Genomic DNA, 23,987 nt, shown 5'->3' on the forward strand with positions numbered 1-23,987 from the left:
GCATGTTATGAGTTAGGCCTGCTAATATATTTTACATATATAGCTAGGAAGCTAGAAGCTCACATTTAGTATCAGTAATGATACTAATACTAGGCTACATGTACATGTACATGTATGTAGAGCCCAGTTATAATAATTCATTACAGTTCTGTCTATAAGACTAGGTTTTACATTATTATGACGGTAGGCCTACAGACAGCGGCCTCTACCTCCAAGCTTACCTTACAATTTATAAAATATCGAATAAATATTTCTTCAAATATCGAATAAATATATCACAGTATGTCATGAATAAAATCCAACAAAACGCAATAAACACGTCTAGTGTCGCTGAACAACCTGAGAGAAGTGCGCAATATCGACGAGACAAGGCAAATAAATTTACTTCGTACTTAAACCTTCACCGAACCTAATTGTATCGAAACCATTCCCCGAAAAAGCCCGGAAAAACCCAGGTCTACACTATCAGTTGCTGTTTTAGTCACATGTTCAAACATTTGTTATCAACGCAGACATAGTTCATTTGAGTCATTAACCAAACAATACAACATCACGGATACAGTGTAACCTCCCTTTGTGGATACCTCTCTATTAAGGACCCTCTCTATCGAGGACCCGGGTTTGGTCCCAAACATGTCATTTTCAATCAAATTGACATCCTTAATCAGGATACCTCTCTAATAAGGACAGCATATGTCAGTCCCAAGGGTGTCCTTTATAGAGAGGTTCTGCTGTCAAGTCGACTTCGACCTTTTTATTGATGAGCAAATCAATATTAGAACAATTACATGAATTCATCGTTATACAACATGCTACTGAATGAAGTGTCAAGGGTTGTAGGCCTACCATTGTAAAAAGGGCTTAGGCATGCGAGCAGCAAAGAAATCAGGAGAGGTCTTAAAGAGACCGACGGGACCTCTGTGATTGCTTCTCTTTGTTCTGAATCATTCAGAGACATTTTACAACGAATAACCCCTCAATATAGGTGTTTACACGGGACCAAACCAAACCCGACGAGACCGGATTAGATCACATCGCTCACGACGCCATGAACGACGTTAGACTTTATAATGACGTATTAAGCATACATCTACATCGAACCAGACCAGATCAGACCAGATCACATTCATGCACGTTTATACGGCAGACCAATCGAGACCGATTCGGGTTGATCTAGATTGGTTTGGCCCCGTGTAAACTGCCCTACTGACCCTTGATTCAGTGGCCTGTGGTTACACTACATTGGACAGGTTAGAGCCCTTAAGATTTCCGCGACTAAGATTCAATGAAGGCATATTAGGAGTACCTGGCACTGCTATTCCAAGTCCTCGATCATGATATCGGAGCTCACATCAGGTTCATACAAAGACTTTCTACACAATGGTAAAACGGTCTAGACATCCCGCGCGGAATAGCCGACGCACGTCCATAGTTTGTGGAGTTTCGTTGAATCCTTTCCAAGGCAGAATCTGGGAAAACCCAGCAAAAGCAGACTACTCGCAAGCCTTTTCAGTACATAACGTTGAATTTTATTCGAGTATTGTATGTATACTAAGAGCAGTATACCAGGCGATCGATAGTCTGTCGTCTGGCTCAATACGCTTGTCGCGTGATGTTATTTATGTATCCCCTCTGGCTTATATTGCAGCAGAGCGATGTCCTCCGTTCCTTCCTTCCTTCCGATTCTACGGGGGCTGGGGTAAAGGATGAATGTCCTTTTATACAATTATCACGGGTTCCCGACCTTTTATCTCGCGAGATGACATAGAAAAGCGAGGACTGGCTTTTTGGCTCACCGGTACGATGAGTCCATACAATAGCGCAGTGCCCGTCGTCCGTCATCCGTCGTCGTATCCTATTTAAAAAAAACGATGGCATGTTACTTAACCGCTAGGGCTATGAAACTTTGTACACCGATCCCCCAAGGTTAGGTGACCTCTCAGACCGAATTTCGGTCCGATCTGGTTCTTGACTTGGCTGCCAGGGGGCGATATGTGAAAACCTAAAAAATGTGATACAGTATCTCTCTATCTATTTTAAAAGTGAGAGTGAGCGCAGCAAATCCGCTGATCAAGGCGAAAAATGACTTTTTATCGCATACTCAAAAACAATTCATTCAGTGAATTGTGCGCTCAGATTTGTCGGAGTGATATCACATACAATGAGCACGTTTTAGCTATATGATCCTCGGATTTGATCAGGTTCCAGATGGAAATATTTTGATGTCCAGGTTTATTTTCAAATTTTGAAAGTGTTAGTGTATCGTGTTTTCAATATGCCTACATGTGGAACATAATGTATAATGCACGTCGTTTTGACAATGAACTTTATAACTAGAGAAGATCAATAACGAGGAACAGATTTTCCTTTCATTCTCAGGCGGATAAACCCGTGCCAGTCTCGGTCGCATCCCGCTGTGGCAGATGCTTGGCATAGATACCTAATGATGTCTTTGAAAGGATAGTGAATGTTTGCTAAGAGATCATTGGCAAATTGTTGTCTTCGTCGTCTTCAGCACTCCGTTGTTGTCAAGGAAGTTAGTCAGAGTCCTAACTGTTTACATTAGAACAGGTTTCATCGCTGTTGTGAATTCATGCATGATTAGTGAAAAATACTGTGTACAGGCACACATTGGTCTTTCCTCTTAATGGTATAGTGTATTGAACACGATACAATTCCAAGTCGGGTCGAATATTCAGAGGTAGTTTCGTTCCAAGGATTATATCTTAAAGGTGATGTTTAACCGGGATGTTTGATTGTTAAGTGACGGAACAGCCAACGCGAGGTACTATTGACTGGTATCGTCATGGGACTGGATCATCTGAAGTTGATGAGGGGCGTTTACACGATCCTAGTCTTTTACATGGTTTTTTTTATTGTAACAGTTCATTACGTAGACGAGAGGTTTAGTGGTGAGACAAGGAGAGAAACATTCGGGGAACAGAAAAGGATACCGAGAAAGATTAGGCAGTCAACATACGAGCCTTTCGTGAGTGTTACACCCAGGGAACATACAACAGGAAAATCGCTTGAAAGGCCTAATCCAAGAGCGCGGTGGCAAATAAAACCAATGCGTGAAACATTAAATGTTAAAAGAATGGCCGCCTACCCGGACTTCAGAAACTTTACACGTTTTGCAATCATCAATAATTATGATATTGTTCGTAAGATCAATAACGAACGGCTCTGTTCTCCTGATAATGATTCCCGTGATGGTATTTTAGTTTTGGTACTAATTCTAAGCACCGCAGGAAACTTTGAGAGGAGGCGAAATGTGCGCCTTACGTATAGTCGCATTGGAGGACAGGTCCGACATTTGTTCTTGCTCGGTAAACCTAATACAACCGAGTTGCAAAAGAGAATAGTTAAAGAAAGTGTTGAGAGCCTTGATATAGTTCAATTTAACTTCACGGACAACTACCGCGACTTGGTAAAGAAAACAATAGGTGGTTTGCAATGGGCCGTTCGATTCTGTAGGAACACAAAATATGTTTTGAAAACTGATGATGACGTCATGGTGTTTTCAGAGAGACTGGTGCGATTTTTGAGGCAGGTCAAAGAAGAGTTTCTCTACAGTGGGCGTGTGGTGTCCGGGCCTGCCTACCGAGATAACACAAGTAAATGGTTTGTAAGCGAAGAAGATTACCCATTTAGCAGTTACCCACAATACGCCGAGGGCTACGGTGTCCTGATGTCATTTCCGGTTGTCGAGAAATTTACCGACGCAGCTAGGCGAGTGCCGTTCATACCAGTTGAAGACGCCTATATTGGTTTGTTGGCAAGGGCAACAGGGATTATTCCGAGATGTAACACTGCCCTTGCTCGTGGGAATCTTAATCTGGGTAGCTATGTTCATTGCAGTTACAGAAATCTCATGGTTTTGGAGATTAAACGCGTTACAGGGGAGAAGTATTTAGAAACGTGGAGGAAGTATGCGCAGAATAATGACAGTAGCTGTATCAATACTACCGTGCCAATTGCATTCGTAAGAAAGTGCAATACATTTGGGCATCCTCTCAATATTAGCCTTGAAATAAAAGATCAAAAACGGTGAAACGTGTATATAGGAACTCCGCTTTGATTACATGCTGAACTTCCAGCGGTTTTTCTTCCGTAGCCTCCGTCGTGCGTGTTGTCAGGAAGCTGATCGAGCAATGTCAAATCATTGAGAGTCATGACGCTTTGATTACGAAAAGTGATATTTGATCTGAGTGTTTCAACTTCTTAGTACATGTATTTCCCTCATTTATATTATTATTATAGTTCTTTATTCGTACTAACAAGTACAATCAAAAGGTGCAAGTGCAGATACAAAGTGATGTGCTACAACAAAATAGAACAGAACAAGACAAAATTGTCTTTACACCTTTATATTTACCCGACCCCACACACAGATCAGCTAAGATAAACTCAATCTCTTCCTTCTCTAGAATTTCAAAGTTCCTTTCTTCCTTCATAATGACCAAGTCTCTTATAACACCCGCATTGTCCTTGACTGACTGATCTACATTTTCAAGTCGTCTTACATCTACATTACATACGTCATCTCTACAACAGTTCGCTTTCTCACTTAGTATTGCAATGTTTTTTGATACCGTAGATCTACTACCCTCGAGTGCCAACTGGCCACATCTCCTAACAAGCTCGTTTCCGCTATTTAGAACCGAGTACATGAATTTAACCAAGCGTGCGTACAGCTGTATGTCAAATGGTGTATCAACACAGATCAGAGGAAGCAGGTTCCTGTGGGTCGTATATGGCAAATTAAAAATTTTTCGGACACATTTCCGCCACGCTACACACCCTTTTTCTAGTTTCCTAGGAGTGAAGTCCCATAAGACACAGCCATACAGGGCCATTGCAAATGACTTGAAGAGCTTGTATTTGATATGAGAGAAACAATGACCAAACACAGATATTAAATTGTTACTACGAGAGTAAATCATAGCCACAGAACTATCTAAATTTCTCTCTAATGAATCAGTACCAATGAAGTGTCCAAGATGAATCGCATTTTCGCTAACAACGATATTCTGCCCCGACCATTGCATTGGAAGGTGGTCGCGCAGTACACCATCTGCACTAAAGTATAGAAGCTGGCTCTTTTCAGGGTTAAAGATCACATTATAATCAGTCGAAAAAACACTACATTCACACAGTAGTTTCCGTAACCCGTACCTAGTCGGCGCTAGGATGACAATGTCATCCGCGTATGCTAAAACACCCATAAGCATCGAACCAATGTAACACCCAAAACCGACACTTTTAAGTCTCTCTAACAGCTCATCAATGTACATACAAAAAAGTATAGGGGAGAGAACTCCGCCCTGTTTCACACCATTTCTCACTCCAAATGTGGCACTCTTTTTTCCACTCCATGACACGCCTGCATTTTGTTCCGTGTATAACACCGCCAGAAATCTCGCAACTAGAGGGCAGCACCCTTTTTTTAACAAAAGTTTGAAAAGTTTGATATGGTTCACCCTGTCGAATGCCTTGGATGCATCAAGTAGCATAGTACACACCCCAGACCCTCTGTTTCTGTAATACTGTATTGTTTCGTTCAATACGAAGGTACATTGAGTAGTGGACATTTTCTTTTTGAAACCAAACTGCATGCTACTGGATGAGAACATGTCTTTGTATTTTACAAGCAGAATATTGTCTAGTACCTTTTCTAAAATGCTGCTCAGAGCAATCCCTCTGTAGTTGTCTGAGTTACACAGTGATTTACGTTTATCTTTTGAAATTGGCAATATCATGGACTCTTTCATACGCAAAGGTACATAAGCATGAACAATCATTGCGCTGAAAAGTATGGCCAGTTTCTCCTTAAGTGAATCATTACTGTTGATAAAATGGTCCGTATAAAGAGAATGATCACCCCCATGCTTCCCTTTATTCAGAAGCACTACTAATGTAGAAAAGGGGTGATCGCTTCTCTGTGCGACATGTTGCAAGTTTGTGTCTGTCATTCCTTTGTCAAAGTAAGGGTAAACAACAGGCCTTGACGAACCACGCCTTAGGCCGGCCAGATAATTTTAGCGCTTAAAAACGCCGTACATGTTTGTTACAACTTGTACAGATATACTATGTATAATGGCAATCTCAGTACATGTACGAAACGATTACAAGTTCATTTGTACAGTGCAAAGTCTGGTGAACAGTTTTATCTGTAAATGCTCTTGTAAAATTTAAATCTATCTTTGTGAGAAATGAAATAAAAATATTTGTGGGGAAAGATTAAAACTTAGTATAATCTTATTTTATGTTTCATAATTTGCCATATTGCTATAATTGTCCATAACTTAAACTCATCTTGCATGTATTCCCCGATAAAATGTGTGTTGGCTTTCGATTTTCTTCTTGACCGTAAACCATCTCAGCATCAGAAGGTGCGTTGCAGGTTTAAAACTGAACCATCGAAGCCACATTTGTACATGTACATCCACATTGTATACTCATTCTTAGATATTTTCAAGTCATAGGGCAGCGTGATCACTGTAACTACAGGCGGCCGAATATATCTTGACAAGTTTTGCATCGAAAATAACACAAGTTAGGTAGACTCCGAAGACATTCCAACGACGTACATGTACATGTATAGGTGTACACACGACGGAGTGAGATATGCGTCTACAGGATGCCTTGAAATACATGACAACTCGAAAGTATTTAATAGCATCCCGCGAAGTTACTATTTATAGCTCACAAGGTCATTTGCATAAGATATTGATGACGTTTTAGTCACGTGACAGTCGGACATCGACACTTATTTCTACGCATTTGAGCTTATTTCAAAGTCAATCATCTTTGACCCTGCATTGTTTTTAGCATGAATGATACCATAGAGTCAGAGAGAGAAATATTCAGAACAATTATGTAGTATTTCCAACACTCGGACATGTGCCAGATTGAATCTAACTGCCCTAGTTAGAAAGCCTGAATCCATTACGAAACCGCATGTTTGTCCGACATTGTCTGTAATTCAGCGATGGGGAAATAGAGGGCAGCAGCTGCAGTGACGTCATCTTCGCGGAATGCTATTTCGTCATCAGTGTTGTGTTACCTGACGTTGCTATTTCGTTGTCCTTTATGTTCAGGCAATGGATCGATGTCCTTCAAAAAGCCATCAACAACATTGCTTTTAAAGAATATAACAAGAACTTGCTTTATTATCAGCAATGCCGTCATGATTATAATTACATGATAGATATTTACAAATAGACTATTTACACAGATATCCTAAACGAAGTTTGAACCTAGTTATATACATGTAAGGGCTGGGCTGGTCAAAACCACGTTAGCTTTAACGGGGTCGTTAATTGTCTTAACGTGAAAAGTTCTAATGTAACTGAAAGATGTATCGTATTTATACATACAATACTTAACACTGCGCTTTTTCCATATACCAAGCCGTGTATGTACGCAACAGGCTAATAATAATCTCGTTTATTCTTGACATCACAAAGAAGTGACATATCATTTATTTGTTTATTATAGTGTCATCTGTTACATAGGTACAGCCAGCCTAGTATAGGCTTATAAACACTACATACATGAACGATAATCAATTTGGTTGGTGAAGTGTCGCGGGAGCGAGCGTTTTCTGTTACAGCGACCTGCAATTATAGCTGCGATGGGCGATAGAATATTTTTGGTTGCATGCGACTATAATCGCAGGTTGTAGCGACAAAGGTCCCTCGTTTGTGGGCGGGGGGAGGGGCAAACATAGTGTTCTAAAATAATTCTCAGGAACATTCTGCCTAATGCAACTACCGAGCAGCGGGCAACTAATCACTGTCTGATCCAATACGTTTCCGGTTTTAAGGCCTATCGACCCCAATGGTAGCTGTTAAGCCCGCAGCACACTAGCCGCCAACTTTGGCGACAGGAAGCGTTCGGCTGACGCCTCTCAACGCCGAAGTTGGCGGCCAGTGGATCCCGGTCAGAGCACTACTGCCGAGAATCGGCGTCCAGTAGCGTCTTTTCCGCAACTTTAGGCTGCCATTTTGAAATCATGTGACATCAAGACGCATAGTGATTTGCCATAGCCTCGCCGCCGACGCCAATTCAGGCGGCAATCCGTAGCACACCTGGCTTCTTCTTGCGTTCAATTGCGGCGACACGCGTCAAAAATCAAACATGTTAGATATTTGGCGTTTAGTTGCGGCAAGTGGCGGCAAGTCGCGTTCGCCGACGTCGTTCGTAGCAGACTTGGGATTTTTCAGGCGTTCAGGACTCTTGCGGCAAAAAACCCATGTGAACGCCGAAGTTGGCGGCTAGTGTGCTGCGGACTTTAGGTGGCAGGTCATTTGCCCTGAACCCTTTGATAAGACAATACAACAGTAGGAATTTAGGCCTCGGTGCAAGTGGGCTTTGTTTAATGACAATAGATCGTGTATTGGGCTATAGGTATAAGTAATGGCGTAATGTCATTTTAGCCTGAATCTTTCAGTCCGTTAAAGCAAAACTTGAACGATAACATGCGTTTAAAACGTTCGGAATGCATTGGTTTTTTTCCATTCACCCTTTCCTACATTGCTGTATGAAAATTTCCTTTAAGTACGAGTGCTTCCTCATGTCCTCCTTTAAATGTACAAATGTAGATATTGAGTTGAGAGCTGAGACTCAACAAGGACTGCAGAATGATGTATTGCCTGAGACATGAAGTCGTTTGATAACAAAATACAAGCATATCATTAATGCGACTTCATTCTGAAAACAACTTTGAGTACTATTTTTTTGTTGGGTGCTGACGAAATCGCCGTTTTACTGCAACAGAAACATTTGAAATTTCTTTGAATCTAAATAAATGATGATACATGATTGAAAATCTCTGACCCTTGCTAAAGCTTGTCAGGTCCAATAATGCATGACCCAGTAGTCTAAACGTACATTGTAGAGATACTCTAAAATCGCCAATATAGACAAAATTCATGTCATTTTTGAGAAGATTCTGGAAAGAATTTACTCGACGTAAAGGGTACTATGATTAACAAATCCGACTATAACATAAATTAAATGATATTGGTCTGATCCAACTAGCTGGCTTTGAGAAACAATCTTGTCTGAAATTCACGCATTTGATGCTACATCGGCGGATTTAAAAGGACTCTATTGGCAGCAGCTAGGCTGGTAAGATAAAAATACACGAAAGGCGACTCTCCCATCTCACAGTATGTCAAATCTATTCACGTTTGTGCGAGGGATATTTTTGGTGCTGATTGAAACATGAACCGGTGCCGTTTCTTTGCAAGATGGCCAATTTAACCTCCTTGCTGCTGCCTATAGTCCCCCTTTAAGACAATTACATGGGTGCACAGGATCGACGAGATTTGACATGATTGAAATGGAGCATGATGTGGTTCTTCTTTCATCTGACAGGATATGGCTGATGATGTAATGTACCTGTATTTTACCGGTAGCATGCAAGTACATGTATAGATTATACGGCTTCTTTCATTTTTATACCGTCTATATATTGAGGACACACATTTTTTAAAAATTAGTACAGTAACATATTTTGTTAGCGCAGAATATTTAGTATTGTGTTTATAGATTAAATGATTCAGGCAAGAGTAGTCCGGAATGTTTAACCGATAATGAATTTATTGATTCATTTATCAAAGGCCCCCTACATTCAGAATTGGAACTAAGTGATAATCTTTCTGAAAAATAGCTGGTTGAACATTCTTTTCCAATCTTTATTTAGTGAGGATGAGTGAATTAGGAATGAAGAACACCTTCTCGGTAGGATGCAGACGTGTTCAGATGGAAATCAATGAAATGAGTGAATTGACATCGATATAACAGGAATTTTAAACAATTCTTGTGTTCGTCTTCTTTTGTGGCAGTTTGAGACATATTCATGGTGAAGCAGTCGTTCAAACTTTTACCGTCAGGAAGGGGATAGATTCCCATACACATAACAGTCGGATATGGATGTCCACACACATATCATTCGCCATTTTGAATTATCACGGTCATTTTTAATTATTCCATCACAGAAGATTTAACCAGTGTAAACTCGGTTGACTTGTACGTATGTTTAGATATCCAGATACCAGATTGTTTGTATGGAAATCTATCCCCTTCCAGACTGATAAAGGAGCGAATCGCATAGGCCACGATCAACATTACCTCCGGTCTGACTGCAATGTGCGGAGTTGATGACCACATGCTCATTCGATTTTCTTTCTCTTTCTGTGGATCGGAAAAGAAGGAGCTCTGTTGCTAGTGATTCTCTAAAATTGCATTTGCATGTGTACGGTTCCCTCCGTAAACAAAATTACAAATTTCGATATTGGATGATTGTGAACCAGGAGAGAATGACCGTGATATAAAGTGATGATGAAATGATTTTTAACGAATTATGATAAAATTAAAATTTTATTGATGTTTTTGCCTCGTGGCTTTACCATATATCCACTGGAACACGATTTCAGCCATTCTCCAGCCTCGAAGAATCAGCTTTGGTCAAGGTAAATCGTTGGACCGACAATTGTTAGCTTCCTAAGAGGAAACAGGATGACTGCAACAGATGATGATTCTAATTCTGATAATGATGATGATGATGATGATGGTGAAGATTAATGATAAAGATGATGATTGGTGATGAAGAAGATGATGATGATGAAGACGAAGAGGAATGATGAATGATTCGATGGTCATGACTGCTACTTAAACGACTCTACGACTAAAATTTCCAGTCGGGGGCGAAGTTGGTTGGTGGGGGGGGGGGGGGGGGGGGAGTACCCCTAGAAGTCACCAAAAACAAGGCAGCGGAAGTTCGAACACGACGACTGGATCTTTGTTTCAAACCATACAGTAGATATCAGCCAGAATGCATCTTCGGTGGCCGATAGGAATAGTATTCTTCTAAGTGAAGTACATAAACAGCAACCCAGAAGTCATGGCAGACGTTATCTTAATCTCTGTCACTTTTAAACATTCCTGTTGCTCAATTTAAGTTTAGGCTTGGACAGTATGGTTATGGGGTAAGCATTCAGCTCGTCGTTCCAATAACTGAATTCATCAAGTCCCTTACACCCCCCCCCCTCCCCGCCTCCGATGAATGACTTCGCCCTTACCCCTAAAGACACTGATACGCTCCTAGCCAGAGAATAAGGAATAAGTAATAAGAAAACTGTAGCCAATTTCGCTCCTGATCTGGAAGGTGATTCTCCCTGTCTCCAGAATTGCTACAGATAATGGAGAGATGGCGACGCTGCAGCTGCTAGGTTTCGCAGCAAACATTCTGATGCTGTGTGTCTATAAGCTACACTATTGGAGGCTTTTTCCAACTTCTTAACGGTTTCTCGAGCATTTTCCTGATTTATCCGACAAAGGTCAAAACACCTCATTAACCCCAATGTCCTAATGTCCTATTTTGGGAAGCCCTACTATTTTTTCACAGGTTTTCTAGACATCCGACCTTTCAGGGAAAATATCGGACAATGTCGGACTTTTGTCGGATAAATCAGGAAAAAGTTATAGAAAGCGTTTTAATATTGATATTCTTAGAAAAAGTCGGAAAAAGCCTCCTACCAGTGCTAGCTGGACGAAGAACAAAGTGCGAAGGTCTAACGTACAATCAATTTCTGCGCGAATTCACCCGCGACACTGATAAATTGACATTCTAAAAGGCCTTGGTCACAGTATATCATTGTTTCTAATACAAAATACATTACGCCTCGTTTTGATCGGAGCGGTCTTGGTATCGTAACCAATGACCGCCTGGGTAGGTATAAAATTCTGAATTTTAGCAGACGAATTATTTTCACCAAGAAGCAACGACTCAGCCCCACAAAACAATGTCAAGAACACGAGATTCTGAAGTATTCCCCGATATTGGGATTTGTGAAGTAGGGAGGATACCTCAAATTACGTCCAAAACCCTCGGCGAAGCGCCTCGGGTTTTGGACTGCATTTTCGGTCTACCCGAGCGGTCTTGATTATACAACCAATGACCGCCAGCTCGGTATTAATTCCTTAATTATTAGCCCGAGGAATAGAGCTTTTTTTTAAATCGTCGTCTTTAAAATACGCTTACATCATTATGGACTTTCATAACCGTACTTCGTTCGTGAGGGTTAACGAGACCTATCGGTCCAATTAATTTGATTGCTAACATGTCATTAAGTGCATGTCACAGTTCGATGTATTGTCAGAAAGTCATTGACACCGTTCGGGGCAAATACAGCTGATGTTGACAAAACTACATGTACAAGTATTAGCACAAAGAGGCCCGAGCCCTGTATTGGACACCGTGTACATTACATGTACATTGCTGTTCAAAGGTTTGGGTAAAAAAGTACTCCAAGGGCCAATCGATCCTCACCAATTTTGTATGTGGTAAGAAGAATTCTTTACCAATATCATGATAAAATTTGACATGATTCCAATACCAAATGCCTGAGAAAAAAATGACTCACTCGTGTTGATAAGGCCCTATCAAAATATGAGTTCTCAACTGACCAGTGAGACCACAATCTTAAATATATTGTAAAAAAGCATATTTCTTTGACGGCCTGACTCTAATTCCACTTTGATCCATCCCAGCCATGTATTTACTACAACTTGACATTTGAATAAGCTCTATTTGACTGCCGGTGTAACATCTGTGGTTGTTCCCCATGTGTCAGTGTTTCCAAACAATAGGCAGCTAGAGAGACCACGACTTTTCAATAGGGGGGATACACAGAAAAACTTGTCAATCTATTTTTGAGCGTTCCCAAACAATGAGGGGAAACACTCAAAAACAGAAACACTCAAAAACATTACACCGGTCGTGGATGAAAACATGTATCTGACCACCATTGCAAAAAAAACCCGTTTTTGCCTGCATGAAATACTATATACAGGTACATGTATGCAAGAATGTTTGGAGATATCTGAAGTAAAGGTCTCTATATACATGTACTGTAAACCGTCAAATCTTTGCGGGCGTTTTATTTTCGCGAATAACTGCGACACGCCAAGGTAAAATAAAGCGAAAATAATTTTGATTGGAGAGACAAAAAGAAAATTTGAAATCAACAAAAAGGAAATAGCGAAGTGTTTGTTTTTACAGAAATTTTTCTAAATCGCAAAACCTTAATAGGCACAAAATTTCACAATTTACAGTTTTTTAATATCGTATCTCTCTACGAACACTGTCCATTTCTCAATATCAAATACACTGAAATTTGCAATACTCCCGCTTATCCCTAGAAATGAATTTTATAAAGTAACGGCACTTTTTTCGCACGATTCCGTCGAAACCGAGTCATCACGACGATCAGAACAGGTCCTCTTTAAGGAACTGAATGGCGTTTCATTTGTCAATTATTCACAACACATTTCGTCCAGTCAGACAGTTTTCGAAGGCCAGGCAACCAGAATAAAATCACAAAATCAATCACACGAGCCTTCGTTCTATAATGGTCATATGGTATCCACGGCGTTTATGACGTTGATGCGGTTGAACCTGGGCGATGCGACAATGATCGGGCTCATCCTCATACGAGAACCGGATGCACACGAGCTACACGTAGAATTATCCATGTAGAATTTATCGTTGTGGTGATTTGCAGCAGAGGATATCGATTTCACTTTGATGAAGGGCTCATGGCGCCGAAGTGGCTGCCCAGGACCACACGCATCATCATAACGTGCTGAATGGTGTCCTTGAGAGCCCTGCAATCTCTCCTCTGAGCTGCTCTTCCTCATTCTCACTCTCGCGCACCAGCAACACCGCCGAAAGTCCCGTATGAAATTGTTCGTAAACATCCCTGGAAGAAAAACGTGGAGATGCATGACAGGGTACCTATTCTCCGGCATTATTCCAACGATTCGCCATTTCGACGATGACCTCTTTAATTTGCTTCTCGGAGCTACCTGTCATTTGGTCTTTGAGGTTGCAGTACCAGGTCCTGATTTCGCGCCGGAATGTGGTTGTGAACATGCCTGAAACAAAAAGAATAGGAGCCGGTAGGAGCCAGGCCATTTAGGAGGTAAGGACCATGGTGTCGGAAGATCTGGCGCGTGCAACATACATGTATAGGCCTACATCTTCGGCGTTGGAAGATTAAGAGTTTTTCCTGTGACCAAGGAGGATACCGCGGTGACGTCACGGCTTTTCCAAGATGGCGCTGCATATTGTAAACAAACTCGATCCACGGCCAAGGGGAAAATCAAGTCATCAAAAAAGTTAGATTTTTCGCATCAAATCAGAGTTATTAGTACTTTTCTGCTATGAAATAAGTCTTCAGACAATAAGCTATCATTTGAATAATGAAAAGTGCTGTTTTGATGGGGAAAAATAGGGTTTTTTAAACCAAATAGCCGGGCACCGATCTTCCAAAATTAGCGATGGTTTCAAAACAGTCTCCCAGATATGGGGCAATCTCTTCATTATCATAATGGGATTTGGAGGCATGTTTACAGATTTTACAAGTTCGAGACCTGTAGGACCTAAAACTCGCATAGATCCCCATAGATCCCCTCTATTTGTCGAGTTAGCGCCCCTGTAATATCATGCATTTTCGGACATTAGAAGTTAGAACGAAATCTTCCTGCGGATATCGCGGTTTCGGTGATGATTTAAGGAGAAATTGACTGTTCTTAGAGTTGTATGGGACAGAAATGAGTTCATACTTCATGAATACATGAATATATTATGATATGGGCGGGCTTCTAAGTCAAAACAATAACAAACTCAACTGCATCTCTACTGTATATTGCGTAGTGCATTGCCTAGTGTATTTCGTAGTGTATTTTAGCGGAGACATTATTTCCGCACTTTGGCCACGCCAAACGTCTTTTTTTATTCGTGGAAGTTAATCTGCTCAGTAAATTTTATTTTACACAGGAAGAATCCATACTAGGTATTGCAATATTGCATGTCTATTGGTGTTTTTGTGTACAGGAGCGCACCAGACAGTGAGACGTGGAGATGTGTTCAGTGCTGCATGGTGCTGTCAGTAGACTGAATCTGATTGGCCATAGCGATCACTAATATGGGTCGGGATCACGTGATGTGACGTCACCGCGGTATCCTCCTTGTCCTGTGACGGTGTCTCTCGTTGTTTCCCCGACCGTGGTCTCAGATTTACAATCTGTCACAGATTTACAATCTGTGTCTGTATGGCCTGAATATTTGCAGGACGCGTCTTTGGAAACTGCATGCCATGCGAGTTAAGTATTAGATGAGATCAAATGACAATTTGTTAATACTAAGCATACATGTAGCAGACGATATTATCCAATCGTGAGAAAACGACGTTCACAGAGTTTAAGCAAAGATGTGAAGGGAGAGGTTGATTGGTTTGGCATTTACCGCGGACCTAAATTAACTTCCGCTAGCGTCTAGACCGTAAATCGATTACATGTATGTCCTCTTCGGCCTACGTTTGGGCACAATCAGATACACTGAGGCTCCCGTCAGATACATTGATGCATCAGGTACGCTCTTCGCGTGACTGATATTAGGAAAGTCAAGAGACACCTTGACCGCCATGACAGCTTTTTTGTGTACATACGCACCTCCCTGTACATGCATACCACAGATTATGCGTAGGCTTTGTGCAGTGTATTTTTTATTACAATGTGATCATAGATTATGAGCATTACAAACACGATTCAGAGGCGTAGCTAGCTCTTTTGAGGGGGGGGGGGGCAAAATGACTCTTTTTGAAAATGTTCTGCCAAAATTATGGTAAAAAACAAATTTTTTGGGGTGACCTTCTGGGGGGGGGGGGGGGGGGGGGGCGCTGGCTACGCCCCTGTTATTGGTATAATAATTTTTTTATGTAAAAGAACCTCTTGGCCACCTGTAATAAAAGTTCAGACTGTTAGTGCGAATATTTGCGATAGTCATGTGGAAATTATTGCTGTATAAACCAGGTAACATGGAGCAGGTTTCGCTTTCTTTGTTGTTCTCCTCGATGGGGCCTGAAGCTTCTGAAGACAAAACCCAAAAGCTTCCACCAACAACCCCCGGAAACAGCATTGCAGCAAGATACATGCACATTTACGCTAAGTCAAGAGGAAATAACGATTCGCAGTGAATGTGGCAAATATCCATGATACTGACTATGCCTTTAGGTACCAGCCATTGTTATATTTCCACAATTCCGTGTGATTTGGGGAGTGTGTTGGATTTTTAGTGGCTCAACCGATAGAGCCATACCGTGTGGTGCATACTTCGAAGATACCCACCACACACCGAAGGCCCCTCATTTTCCCAAAATCGAGTTGCGGGAGGTAATGAACACCCGTGTAAGGCACCTTCCCCATAGAGGTATACGGTATACTACACTATACGCGAACAATGGCTTCACAAAGGGTGCATGACCATGAAACTATTGTTCGCGTATGGTATAGTATAGGGTATAGTTCTATGGGGAAGGTGCCTCAGGTATGGCACGCCAAAGCGGAATTATTTCAACCCTGTACAAAATATTAGCAACATTTTAAAAACGATCCAACATTTTCAGAAAACAAGCCAACATTAGCGGAATTATTTCAACCCTGTACGAAATATAAGCATTATTTAAAAAAAAAGATCCAACATTTTGAGAAAACAAGCCAACATTTTTTTTTAAATGTTGACAAAATTTTACGGCAACATTTATTTTCGTTCAAGATTTTTTTCTTGCAACATTTTTTTTCGTCAACAATTTTTTCGTCCAACAACGAGCGCCACCTGTGAACAACTAATTGAACTATATCCCCTCGAGACGAGGTTTAGCTACGGGATACTTCTGGGATGTTTCTTTACACGAATATCTTACGCACGTGGTTGTCACTCGTCATGAATGTGTCAGTGTCAGATTTTTACCGTCATTAAATTACATAAGTTAAACCCCTACAATCATGACAAACAATTTAAATTTGCTAGCGAATGCTAGCGATTTCGAAGATTTGCTGAGAGAACTGCGGAGATCTTCCCAGCTTAACCTCGTCCCTGCGCGCGAGTTCTATTAGCAGTTCATAGGTGGCGCTCGTTGTTGAACGGAAAAAATGTTGAACGAAAAAAAATGTTGCCAAGAAAAAATGTTGAACGAAAATAAATGTTGCAGTAAAATTTTGTCAGATTTTTTTTTTTTAAATGCGTGGAAAAAATTTTTAAGAGAAGAAAAAAATGTAAACGAATTTTTCGAAAAATTGTTGGCTTGTTTTTTCAAAATGTTGACATGAGTCTAAAAAAATGTATCTTTTTTAAAAGATTGTCGGGTATATTTTTGAAAGTTTAAATAGTATTTCTTCTCTGTTGCCAAGAAATTTGTAGTTGCTAATATTTTTTCAGGGTTGAAATAATTCCGCTTTGGCGTGCCATACTCAGGGTTGCGTATGTGAAAGAATATCAACAGTGTGTGTTTTTTGGGAGGGCGAGATAAACAAGCTAGATAAAGGGAGTGAGCTTTTGAAATGTTTTTACCTGCTTCGGGGTACAAGGGATGCACTATGTAACTGACAGGCCAATAACCTTCTCCTGTAACGCTCACTCTGATTAACGATTGCATCCCCACTCTGCACTTAGCATCAGAGTAGGGGGTTGGTAATGAGGTCATTGTCAAGCCATTAGCGTCAGGGCATGAGATTTACATCTTACTAATTATGGTCCAAATCGCGTACGAACGCTATCAATAACGCTACCGCATCATCATAGCAAGTCGGAAGCACGTCCAGCGTTTGACGGAGTACGACAGAGTTTCTATCCAGCTGATGCATGCAGGTTTCTCAGCCACTGCCGATACTTTTTCCAGCGCTGGAATGAGGTGAATTTCTCCACAATCATGATATCTGATTAAAATCTTGCATGCTTGGGGATGATTTACCCCCGGATTTACTAGTCGCTTCAAAATTATTTCCCCAGAATGATTGTTTTTCTTCAGCTTCATGTAGCACGCCTCTGGTCAGTGCATGACTCATTAATGAACTGCACGTCATCAAATTTTTTTAGGCTACGTCGAAACGTTGAGAAATCAGACAAGTCGGAGGAAACAGAGGATTCAGACTTGGGATCGGTCTACAGTCGATAGCCACGACGCTTTATGGGATTTCCGAACAAGCAACCTCCTTCTCAGGGCAGTTCTTTACTTAAATATTACTGCCCTGACGTCAGTGCTGCCAAACCTGGGTGCACAACGCACTTTATGGACTATTCAAATCCTTTTCTAATTGTACACGACTGTTAGAAAACAATGCTGGGAGCGCCTTGAGGATGTGGATAAAATGTATACGTACGCATTTTGGGGCAAGATGTTGCTTTTTGGAGAATGGTGCATGTCCCCAAATTGCCGGGGATACAGACGTGCCCGATAGTTTACATACACTTGGACATTTGAAAAACCCACAATTTCCCCAACACTACTACATGTACTTCAATTAATGAAAGTTGCAAGCCATATCTTTTCTGTTATTTTGGTTACTTGCAAAAATTGACATTTAGAACTACATATTCAAAATGTTCATGGGTACGTAAACTTTATAGGGTAAGACTGTATGCAGCATATCTCAAAGGTGATATTGAATGCACATGTAGCTCCAAAACATGCACGCGTACATTCGTTGCACATAACTTGTGGTGCTCCAAGAACTGACGTGCAAAAACAATCAGAGAGAGAGAGAGAGAAATTATTGGCAGGAATCTAGTCAAAATGTCTAAAAACTCAATCAATATGCCTTCCATTAATCCTTTCGAAAACGGAGAAGCGATGACATTTTCCCATTAGTGATCACCATCTTCCTCTGTGAGTAGAAAACGTACACGCAGGTGTAGTCATTTTGGTGGGGAGAAAGGTCCTTTTTCTCTCCGACTGTTTTTACCTATTTCATTTTGGGATGGACATGGCGAGCAGGTGTCGTCTCCATCGACGTATTGATAAAAGCACTTACATGTAATGTCCATTCACCATAAATGCTTTGTCCCCATCGTTTGGGGCCCTGCAGGGTGAACTAGTCAGATTTTGTTGAAGTTGGCTCATTTATTGAAGTGTGCTTTGTGATCAAACAGGATCTTTTCATTTCAATGATACATGGCAATGAATTGAAGTTGTTTTTATAATATACATGTATCTGTGTACATTTACGTAGTACACTTTCTTTTGCCACTTTCCGCTCAGTACGGCTTTTTTCTTGATGACCAATCTGAATGAAATGCTCAGGATACTATTTTGACATGACAATTTGGCCACACTGAAGAATATTTCTAAACTTCTGCACTGACAATAATGCTAAACTGGTCGCGAAGCTCCGACCAATTCCAAAATTCGAAATTCCGTCCAGTATTATAGTTGGGGCACCTGAGTCCAAAACGTTGCGGACGACGAACAAATGATTAGTCAGTCTACAGACAAAATTAGTAACACGAGGGGAAAAGGTTTTAAGAAAGACTGCGTCAGTGTTTTAAATTCTTTTTGTGCAGGCCAGTACTACATATACAGTACCTTGCATTAATTGTTTTCTGCACCAAGACTGTAGTATCCATTTTTCTTTGCATTCGAAACAAAGTCTTTTTCAGAAGAGCAGCAAAAAGATGTTTTCTCACATCAGAGATGGGATTCGCTGTTGTTATGTGAAAGCACTGATGAGTTCGTAGGCAGTTAAAAAAAGATTAAAATTTAATGCGACAGGCAAGCTTTGGTGCAATCCCGCGCTGCAACTTTCATTTCCGTGAAACCTCGTGGGAGACCATCTCATGAGCAGGATTATAATAATTAGCATTTTTGAAAAAGTTTTCATCAGCTAATTAAATGATTTTCGAAGTATCGTGGCGTTCGTATTTGAAATAGCACGTGACCACCCGTTGTGCAATTGGGTTGACGAAATGAACGTGAATTTTTTGTGGATAAACTTGCTGTAATACAGTAAGCCATTAAGTTACCATGAAACTTCCGTTGTACGTTATGCATGACAATACATTGTACGTTATGCATGATAATATCGGGGGGGGGGGGGGGGTCTGAAGTTAGGGGGGAGATGTTCGACGGCTTTCGTCACCCTCATATTTTCCAGGATAGGTCCGGTCCGATAGGAGGCATTCCAAACACGTAAAGACCTTGCCAGAGGCAATCTGTCACGTCTCCTGCCCAGGGAGGATGGCTGTTTGTGACACTGTCTTAATCACCTTCGCTTTATATCTGCCAAAGAAATGAGGTTCCGTCTTCTGTCACATTGACAATGCTCACCCATTGTTAATCGCCAGGGGCCAGGACCGAAACGACCAACCGCCGTCACGAGTACGTGACAGGTTTTGTACTATATTATGACATGCACGTTGTTCCCCTCTTTTAGTGAATTTCGCTTATCAAGTTTAAATGTCGGAAGTTATGGATAAACTCTTTGTTTTCGTTAGCTTCATGTTTACTCCGCTGTTGAAGACTATTTCTATTTTCCATAACAAAGTGAAAAATAGAGTTTAAGGAAAATGATAAAACAACACAGATGACCCGGCAAAGGATAAAAAACAACCAGTTATTCTGACGGTTTTTTCGACGAGATATCCGAGACCTCTTACTGATTTAGATTGGGAACCATCAGCGTATGAAAAGGTATTTCTCCGTACGTAGACGAATAGGTTGTAGGCCTGAACGATTCGCTATAGTGCTGATTAGAAAGCTGCAGGGGCGATTAAACCGAGGCAAAAGCGGGGAGGGGTATCTTTGCATTTGGCGAGGTGTCATTTCCGATCTATATGACGCAGACACCATAAAAACTAGACAAGTCGCAGACATATCTCGTCTAACAAGCTCAGCAATTAGGAATAAATTAGCGTAGATTACTTAGTAATTTTAAGTAACATGAGTAAAATCTCTCAACCGATATCTACGCTCGACTTGTGATCAGGTTATCGGGGCGCAATGAACATGGACTGATGGGTATGACACACGATAACGGTAACCGATAACGAGGGATAAACTACCTTGACAGGCTATTTCGATTTCAATTTGCGTAAGGGTTTCTCCAATGCTTCATGCCCATGGAGTGACAAGTATCTTGCTATCTCGACTTGCTCATGACAAGTTAACTGTTGTATCGTATGAGCTTATCGCCGTTGAACCTGATCCCAATAGCGAAGCGATACGTCAGAAAAGATTCTTCAAATAAAGGGCGTAATGAAAATGGCTATTTCGGTAGAAGTAGTGGAATCGCAACCATCTTAATTCATGAAAATAACATAATTTGTGTTTTTTAGGCGCTGACATTTTTGTAACTTGCAATATCCAACAGGACGGTGTCCGACCAAAGACAAAATTATTTTATTCGTACACGATCGCTCATGCATAACAAATTTTGTTTGTCGTATTCGCAGTTACTAGTAATCTCGCAGATGGAAGGGGTGACGGGTGAGTACATAATACACTGTTACCCCTGATGCCTGCCTGAACTACTGCAAAAGTAATCAACACGCTTAGATACGCATGAGTTAAATCGTGAACAATTGAAATAATTTTGTTCTTGATCGGAGACCTTGTTCGAGCACCTCTACCACACGGTGAGTTCGTGGGGAGTTGTTTGTTCAAAACGCGGAATCAGGCAGACTAATTTGCTGCTTTGAGCTTCGTCTGTCGAGTCAATGAGGTTCCTGCTGGTTTGTCGACTCCGACATTGCACCTAAGTTTCAAATAAATAACTGAAGCAGTTTCTGTCATTACTGGATATTTGTCCAAATATCACTCTCGAGTCAATGAGGTTCCTGCTGGTTTGTCGACTCCGACATTGCACCTTAATTTCAAATAAATAACTGAAGCAGTTTCTGTCATTACTGGATATTTGTCCAAATATCAACCGAAACGATGCCACATATACATGTAATTAAACTGGATGAGTGGTCATGACGGTGGACGATAGCGGAACCAAAATGGCTCCTCTGGCTATAAATAGCATTAGTTATTTCTATCGGTTTTTAAGCTTGCAATGTGATGCAACAATAATTAATTTGGCTATTGTAGACTTATTAGATCACGCCATACAAGGCATCTCTAAAGAATCGACGTCCGATTTTTTTTCCAAAGATCAAGAATTCTCGAAAATATTGCATCTGGAAGCCTCTCAAAGGAAGCATTTCTTTGCTTTCACGAAAATGAAGTAATCGGTTTATTTGGGGTGCAGAGAAGCGGGAGAGGCATACCATCAAAGCGAAATTCGAGGGGAAAATATTAAGGCGCGAAATGTCTATGTATGACTCGAAAGAGTTATAATCGTAATTAAACATCGAGTGCCAGCGAGAATCAGCTGAGAACAAGGTAAATTCATTATTAAAGTGCATAGCAAACTGATTTCTTCCTTTGATGTGCAAATTATTTAGTAAACCTATGGCATGCATACGTACCATAAATGATTGGATTCATACATGAGTTTGATACGGCGAACAGGAATAATCCTCGTTGGACTTTACGGTCTATATTTTGAGCGGAGACCCTGAAAGGAAAGAAAAGTTCTTAAGTATTTATACGTCACATACTTAGAAATAAGGGTTTTGAGCTTTCGTAAAATCTTCAGGTTTTTCGGCCAACACAAATATGCATCCCGTCGAACCTTTTCGGGAAAATAAAAAACCTTTAAATAGTTTTTGAAAGTGTAGCTGGTTCATCTGATTTAAAAAGTAAGTTACAAATCAGGAGATTTTGTAGGTGGATCAGATAGTCATTGTGATTTTGCGGGATTTGCGTAAACGTGCAGAATTTGCGGAAACTAGGCGAAAATACAAATAAGTGAAGCCTAAAAAAAACCTTAGGATATTACTATTATGAAAATGTAACAAACATTTGAAATATTCGCCGCGATCAGTCTTTTCAGATGTGAAAATGATCCAAGAAAAAGATGCAGACACTTTTTTATGCATGTTATTCGTAAGTTCATAAGTTAAACACCAGTCGGATAGTTAAAATATTGGTCACACATCAACAGTTGTACATGAAAGCAAATCAAATTAACTTCCTCCCCAATAGTAGCATTTCTGCAATTATCCGTGGTTCTTGCCACCGTACCCAAACAGACAATCGTTATACCCAAAGTCAATGTGATCGCTAACACTATTAGTGATTAGGTGATTAACTTACCTCTAAAATAAATTCACTTTATTGGCTCTCTTGACTACTGTATTACCTTGTATCACAAGGGAAATTTGATCAATGAAAAGGTTATTTCGCTGGCAGTATTCAGAATTCGTTTCTTTATGATAAATTATAGTAGGCTTCAACTGAAGTTCAGTTAAATTCAAGAAATTATCGTTAATCGACTGGAGTGCGCAATGATACAGAATGGACTGGAGTGTGTAATTTATAGTTTCTTTTGTTCTGTAAAATACATCTACGGTTAACGGTATACAGACAACTTGTCATATTAATTCTGCATCACTTATTATTGCACTATAGGATTACGTAGTGTAGGATTCATACAAGATTATTTGACAAAATATACTAACTTATCAATCCAGTACCATGCCAGTATGAAATAATACGGTGTCCAGCAGAGGATGAAAACCAAAACTGAAACGACAAAAATAACAATTCGAATAGAAATGCGGGTAAGTGTTATAGGGAATTCAAAATGTAGGTAATGAATTTGCGAATTTGGGTTTCCGATCGATCATCACGAAGGCGGTTCGACGTAAAACAAAAATTCGAGCCAGAACAAGAGAAATGGAACTGCGGGCTGCGTTTTAATTTTCATCTGGAATCACTGAACGTTTTGTATACAAGTAGATGATACAAAACATGTATGTCTTCAGAGACAATTCTATTCTCGCTCTATGAATCCCTGCTTCGCCGCTGTCGTCTGCTCAAAAGCTCCATCGTCGGCAAAATAACAATGGCAACGCTTGGTTTATTTATTCTACAACGTTGATGAAGTGCCCAGAATCTGATGCTGGCGACGTTCCCATCGGGTGGTTTGATCCCGACCGCTGCAATACATCATATCTAAAGGGTGCCCTTTTTACCAGGGGTGTGAAATGTTAAGCCATGTAAGGGGCAAAGTGTATTAAACTCCCTAAA

General features: G+C 40.6%; 3 protein-coding genes across 6 annotated transcripts in view; 1 reads left to right on the plus strand and 2 right to left on the minus strand.

The window, feature by feature from the left end:
• The window catches only part of LOC135482714 (3'-5' exoribonuclease HELZ2-like), a 33,571-nt gene extending 32,165 nt beyond the window's left edge, over positions 1-1,406 (minus strand). The window contains exon 1 of one of the 2 annotated variants that reach the window (XM_064763011.1): positions 1,307-1,406. The gene's annotated coding sequence lies outside the window, so the exon portion shown is untranslated. Of the gene's footprint in view, positions 1-221; positions 355-1,306 lie in introns of those variants that run through there. The other variant, XM_064763010.1, reaches the window with a different exon arrangement.
• A 1,003-nt stretch (positions 1,407-2,409) lies between these two features.
• On the plus strand, positions 2,410-4,320 carry LOC135483720 (beta-1,3-galactosyltransferase 5-like). The gene has a single exon (XM_064764723.1). The coding sequence runs from the start codon at positions 2,807-2,809 to the stop codon at positions 4,052-4,054; it is 1,248 nt and encodes a 415-aa protein (XP_064620793.1). The 5' UTR covers positions 2,410-2,806; the 3' UTR covers positions 4,055-4,320.
• Positions 4,321-10,736: 6,416 nt separating this feature from the next.
• LOC135482715 (adipokinetic hormone/corazonin-related peptide receptor variant I-like) overlaps positions 10,737-23,987 on the minus strand; it is a 134,027-nt gene continuing 120,776 nt past the window's right edge. For 2 of the 3 annotated variants that reach the window (XM_064763014.1, XM_064763012.1), the window contains exons 4-7: positions 23,417-23,480; positions 22,322-22,410; positions 13,882-13,950; positions 10,737-13,775 (exon numbers count right to left, since the gene is read on the minus strand). In XM_064763014.1, coding sequence (XP_064619084.1) covers positions 13,429-13,775; positions 13,882-13,950; positions 22,322-22,410; positions 23,417-23,480 — 569 coding nt within the window. In that variant the 3' untranslated portion in view covers positions 10,737-13,428. The remainder of the gene's footprint in view (positions 13,776-13,881; positions 13,951-22,321; positions 22,411-23,416; positions 23,481-23,987) is intronic. The other variant, XM_064763013.1, reaches the window with a different exon arrangement.

The sequence above is a fragment of the Lineus longissimus genome, chromosome 2 (assembly GCF_910592395.1).
Source record: "Lineus longissimus chromosome 2, tnLinLong1.2, whole genome shotgun sequence".
NCBI lineage: Eukaryota > Metazoa > Nemertea > Pilidiophora > Heteronemertea > Lineidae > Lineus > Lineus longissimus.